Source organism: Dendrobates tinctorius, unplaced genomic scaffold (genome assembly GCF_039654945.1).
Source record: "Dendrobates tinctorius isolate UK_male_01 unplaced genomic scaffold, ASM3965494v1 ptg000223l, whole genome shotgun sequence".
Taxonomy (NCBI): domain Eukaryota; kingdom Metazoa; phylum Chordata; class Amphibia; order Anura; family Dendrobatidae; genus Dendrobates; species Dendrobates tinctorius.
This window is the reverse complement of record NW_027361890.1, coordinates 5,038,228-5,044,227: the sequence shown is the minus strand read 5'-3', so window position 1 is coordinate 5,044,227 and position 6,000 is coordinate 5,038,228. Positions and strand designations below refer to the sequence as shown.

The window sequence follows — 6,000 nt, the reverse complement described above, 5'->3', positions numbered from 1 at the left end:
CATATATCTGGAATCATATGGTGGATTTAAGAAAAACAAATTACAGAATACTCAGAGGAGCAACAGGAATAAAATAAAAAAACTGGCCTCTTTTGATCTAAGAATGGCTTATGGGTATTGAAGTTGATAGTCTCTAAAGGGGGCTTTACACATAGCGATATCCCTAGCAATATCACTAAAGCGTCACCGATTTTGTGAAGCAGCAGCGATATTGCTAGCGATATCGCTATGTGTGATACTTACCTCCGACCGGCTCCCCCGCTGGCTATCGCTGATGGCGCGAGATCGTCCACGTCTATTTCTCGTTGGCTGCTTCCTGCCGACGAGCGACGCGTGGACGCGGGCGGGAGGACGTCTTCATCGCCGCATCTGAAAGGTAAGTAACAACCGCTGCTGCATCGCTGTGAGATCTGCCTGTTTGGCAGCTCACTAGTGACCATTTAGTGATGCACCAGCGATCCTGACCGGGTCATATCGTGGTCGGGATCGCTGGTGCATAGCTAAATGTAAAGGGGGCTTAAGATATACTTTTCAGCACCAACTGGTACTTTTTACAGTTTGAGTACTTGTTATCAAGACATTTAATAATACCTGCAGAAATCCCATTTCTGATTCATGTGACTAAAGCAAGTCATAGTTCTAGTCCTTAGACAAATATAAACAAAACAAAGAAATGTAGATACACTCCCATATCGTTAAATTGGCATATAAAACACATACAATTTGTGTCTCCAGTTTACTTTTAATAAATGACCATCAGTGTCCTCCAACACAATAAAGCATATTTGGCATAGTGGTCCTATCACTTTCATCCTTTCTGAAACATAAATGTATAACAGCATTAGAATATTTTAATGTTCACTAGAATGTAATATATTTACATATATAAATGGCACATAAATATAGATATTTCATTCAGTAGACAGGTTTGTGTAGATTCCGTATCCAATATTTTCATGGGATGCCATTTTCTGGGGGCTTGTCTGCAACATGTAGGGGGCGCCAGCACTCCAGGGGATAACACGTATTTATATGAGATACAGGTATTTGGCTTGTCTCAGGGGAGCTAAATCCACTGACACTTCCTTCGGAGGAACCAGAACTGGCAGCTGAAATAAACAGGAAAGAAGAAAAGTGAAAGCTGTAGAAGATGAAAAAGAGAACAAGGTGACATTAGAATCATATCATCTACTCTAATGGGGGGGGGGGGTGACATTATTTTTGTATGTGTATTGTGACTTTTGACCACTAACTATTATATTGTGTTTCAATCACTTGCTTTGGGGTAGAATCTCCCATCCATCTTTCGGCATTGGAAGCTGCTGATTTATCAAAATTAAACGGGCTGACAAGCCTCAGAAGAACCCTTTACGAGTTGCATACTTTCAGTTACGTGCTGAGTAGACTTATGTGATTCTTTCAATTCTCATCAATTCACAGAAGTCGGGTGAGACTAATCGGCAAGTGAGCGCAAGCATAGGAATCACTTAAATGCGGTCACGTGACCACGCACACAGGGAATACATGTGACGTGACTTGTGACAGTATGATCACTGCAGACGGTCACGATTTGGCAGTCGGTAGTCACATGGCATGGCTACAAATTTTTCATTCCCCCTTCACTGGGTCAACCTACATCACTATTTATTATTTTCTAGCCGAAAATGCAACATGGCAACAAAATTACTCATGTAGGCCTACTGTTTTGCCATAAACTTTTCCGTCATTAGTTGACATAGTATAACAGCATACTAAAGCAGTATAGTTTTTACCCAATTACCGTAGAGTTACACAATGGTTCTCTTATACCATAAGGTTTAGATAGTTCAACTAGAAGGGTTGTTTAGACTTACTCAGAAAAACACTAGGTTCCTTATCCTGGGAGGGTTCTGTCCTACAGCGTCTCCACTGCTGCTCAGTTCCAGGACATCCATGCAGAGGGCTGAGAGAACCCCGACCAGAAGAGGTGGAAGAGCAACCTCCAAGAGATACAGCACTGCTAGCACTACTTCGAGAGCCTACTGACATAGAACGAAGTGGTGGAGGGGACGTTGGGAATGACAGAGCAACAGAAGGTGAAGAATGAAGGTTTCCATCTAGTGTAGAAAGAATAAGAGAAAGCGATATTAAAGGAGTATTCTCAAGTTTGGAAGCTATCTCTTATAAATGGGATATGGGATAAATTTGTGATTACTGGAGGTCCAACCACTGGTACCCCACCAGTTCTGAGAACCGGAGCTCTAAAGAAACCCGTGTGAATGGAGCAGTGGGCAATCATGTGAAATGTCTCACCATTCATTCTTATGGGAGTAATGAAGAACACGGAAACGCAGCACTCGGCTATTTCCAGAGGTCCCAATAAGAATTAATGGAGCGGCAGGGCATTTGCTCTTCAGAGATCAATAGTTCTCAGGACCATTGATGGAAGGGAGGGTCCAGCAGTTTGGACCCTCAGAGGTTGGGAAGTTATCTCCTATCTCATGTGTAGGGGGTATAACTTCAAAACTTAATACTTTAAGGAATCCACATTCAATGAATTAATCTTCATTATACTTTACACTGCTTCAACTGTACATAAGATTCACACAAATGGTAAAATCTAAAGCCTTACTAATTTCTTTATCTCCATTGCCAGTGAGAGGGATGGCTCTACTGCTGATGGCAGCCTCACTTGGTTGGATGTCAGTGAATGGCTTGCATCCCAAACCAGAGAATGCTCTTTCCTGCCTGCGCATTTCTGTAGAAGAATTATAGAAGAACTAAGCACATGGAGACCACAAGACATGACAATGGTTTTTATAGCAACAGCTTGTTGAGCTGTGATGGCTCATGTCCTTCTCTCATGTGAATATCAACTCCCACCAGGCATGTCACATTTCCTAAAACATACCAACATTACATCACCACATTAGTTACTATAAGGGTTCAGTACAGGTAGTATCCAGTGAAGGATTGTTATGTCTTTGCTGCCCTGGTGGTATACCTGCCCGGTGCTAATAAGATGCGAAAGGAATCTATATGTATAAAATATTCACTAGGATTTTTTGAACTTTGAGCAGGTTATATTTTTACTGTCATAAATTATTACACAATATAAATATCAGCAAATAATAATCTTTGTCCGCATCTTATCATTACGTCACTAGGAAGAGAACATAATTTTGTGCTGCCTTCCATTCACTTTTGCAGTACAATAGGTTTGGTTTTCTTATATGATAAATACAACTCTGACAAGATAAGTAGTAGTTTTCTGACATTAGTGCCACTTGCTCAATTGACAAGTTATATTTATTCTAGTTAGATGGACTGTGTACTTTCAAATGTCTTCAATGAAAATCTCTAACTCCCAGAGCACTCGAGAAAGCAACACAAACCATAAAAGAGCAACCCCCAGTATAAGCCAAAACAGACCAATTACATTGACAGCAAAATAATTTGCTAGCTTGAAGCCCAGCTGGACTGTTAAAACAAGTTGCTGAGGTGTTCCTGAGTAGATGCAGCTCAGCTCATCAGAATTCTGCTAAAATTGGGAGAATAACGTCTAAGAGCAATAGTGACACCTTGTTAAAAAAAAATTAGGAAATGACATTTTAAGTCAAAATAGCATGGCCAATACTGATTAACAAGAAATGCTCAACACCGTTGCAGGGATTTGTACAATCTAGTAGGTTCTTTGACTAGTTTTGCTTTGGGAAAGGATGGAGGTGATGGGATCCATCTTTATTCGGATTTTAAGTACGAACAACTATGGCTACATGACATACACATTACATTGATTACCTCGATTTTTAATAGCCTGGTCCCAAAGAATCTTCTGTAGGTCCTCAGTCCAGGCCTCCTTAACATCAGGAGAAGGCGCTTGAAAAGTATATGTGTCCTCCAATTTTCTTCTTCGAAACCAGATTTCAAAACAGAGTCCACTGCCTCCCAAATTGTGAGTGAGGCCAACCTCAGAAGTCTAGGCATTAGCAAACATGATCAAATCAAGCCATTCAATAAATTACTTGCTGAAATGATGAATTCAGCCTCTCAAAGTATCTGATAACCCTACAGGTAATAAAAGGTGGCCTTTTCATAAGTTTCTGAAGAAGAAAGGACATCTTACATGCTGGCATGGGGAAAATTCACTCAGGAAGGATGGTATAGGTCTATATGATGGTCTAGTCAAAATACCTGCTGTTACAAAAGGACATCCACTATTAAAAAAAATCATATACATTACTATATCTCATGTTAGTGAAGATAATCAAATGTAACGATCAATCTTCTTCACTATGTTGGAAAGGTTGCTATTCCTCCAGGATCCCTTCTGGAGAAATATGTTTAATCTAATTTCAACAGTAAATGCAACTTGATGACTCCTTCCCCAGAGGTCTCACTGTTAATTTTAGATGGACAATATCCCAAAGGATCTAGATGGGCGCTAGCATCCTAGATGCAGTGAAAGGTCTACTATTATGGTGGAATTATACTTACTGACACACAATAGAAGAGACTTCATAGAAGGCCATATAAAAGCTAACTTTCAGTTTTGAGAAACTTTTATAATCAGCAATAGATAAAGGAATTTGTGCTAAAAAATAATCAAAACATTTTTTATGATAAATTTTGATTTTGTTTGTGGTATTATGTTTAAGGACCAGGGAATTGTTTTTTCGCTTTAATTTTTCATCACATTCTTCCAAGAGCTATAATTTTTATTTATCCATTATAGACACATGAGGGCTTTTCATCGGACAAGCTGTAATCTTGAATAACACCATTCATTTTATCATACAATGTACTGAAAAATGGAAAACAATTTCAAATGGCATGTAATTATGAATAAAATGTGATTCTACCATTTTTTGGGTGGTTTTGTTTTCACGGCATTCATTGTGTGGTAAAAATAACCTGGAAACATGATTGTCCAAGGCAGTGGGACTACAATGATACTAAACTTGCATCAATTTTATTTTTATTTGGCAGGTGCACGTGACCGTATATTCTCCTATCTGAGGGAATCGAGTCGATTATGCAAATCACATTCCAATCAAACTCTGATGTAGAAGATGGAGAAAAAAAATTTTGTCAGTCCGTGGAAATCGGACTACTCTCAGATGTCACCGGAGTACAGTCAGACCGTTTCCATGCACTCATTTACTTGCATGGCAGAGTATGATTCAAATATTGGACATTAACCAAAGTGGCAATATCATATATGTTTATTTTTTCCTTCTTTAACATTGAAAACAGGGGGAAGATTTGAAGTTTTTCTATTTTTTTTTTTAGATTTTACAATATTTTTTAATCCTTTAGGAGACTTGAACTTGTTTGATCGCCTGGCTACATAGTGCAGATCCACAGTATTGCAGTTTAAGGGAATCTGTCATCCCTTTTTTGAGATATCATATAATGATATCATTCAATTGTGTGTCGCATAAGGATTCTCTTAGTACTTTTGCTTCCCACCGACCCCGCACCTTTCATGCATAAATACCTTTTTTATATCGGTTCAGATGTATGTAAACTGCTGCTGTCCGGTCCGCTGGGCGGGGCTTATTCAACTCCTCCCCCCCTCCCTGTCTTGCTCTACACAAGAAGAAATGCGTAGAGAAAGACAGGGAGGGGGGGAGCAGTTGAATAAGCCCCACCCAGCGGACCGGACAGCGGCAGTTTACATACATCTGAACCGATATAAAAAAGGTATTTATGCATGAAAGGTGCGGGGTCAGGGGGAAGCAAAAGTACTAAGAGAATCCTTATGTGACACACAATTGAATGATATCATATGATATCTCAAAAAAGGGATGACAGATTCCCTTTAATAATGAAAATTATGGTCTCTGTGGCTTAGTTTTACAGAAGTTCCATGATGGGTCTTCAGCAGGCTCCATCTGCCATGATAACCAATAGTTCCCTGCAATTGCAGTAAGGGGAGCCAATGGAAGTGTGCTGTCAAATGCTGCTGTCACCTCTTAATGTAGAAAGGGGGTTAAAGTGATGTTGATAATTCAGAAT

General features: G+C 39.6%; 1 protein-coding gene across 5 annotated transcripts in view; it reads right to left on the bottom strand.

The window, feature by feature from the left end:
• Positions 1-722: 722 nt before the first annotated feature.
• KIAA1755 (KIAA1755 ortholog) overlaps positions 723-6,000 on the bottom strand; it is a 96,162-nt gene continuing 90,884 nt past the window's right edge. For all 5 annotated transcript variants that reach the window (XM_073555264.1, XM_073555267.1, XM_073555268.1 and 2 more), the window contains exons 19-22: positions 3,781-3,958; positions 2,612-2,737; positions 1,854-2,096; positions 723-1,109 (exon numbers count right to left, since the gene is read on the bottom strand). In XM_073555264.1, coding sequence (XP_073411365.1) covers positions 955-1,109; positions 1,854-2,096; positions 2,612-2,737; positions 3,781-3,958 — 702 coding nt within the window. In that variant the 3' untranslated portion in view covers positions 723-954. The remainder of the gene's footprint in view (positions 1,110-1,853; positions 2,097-2,611; positions 2,738-3,780; positions 3,959-6,000) is intronic.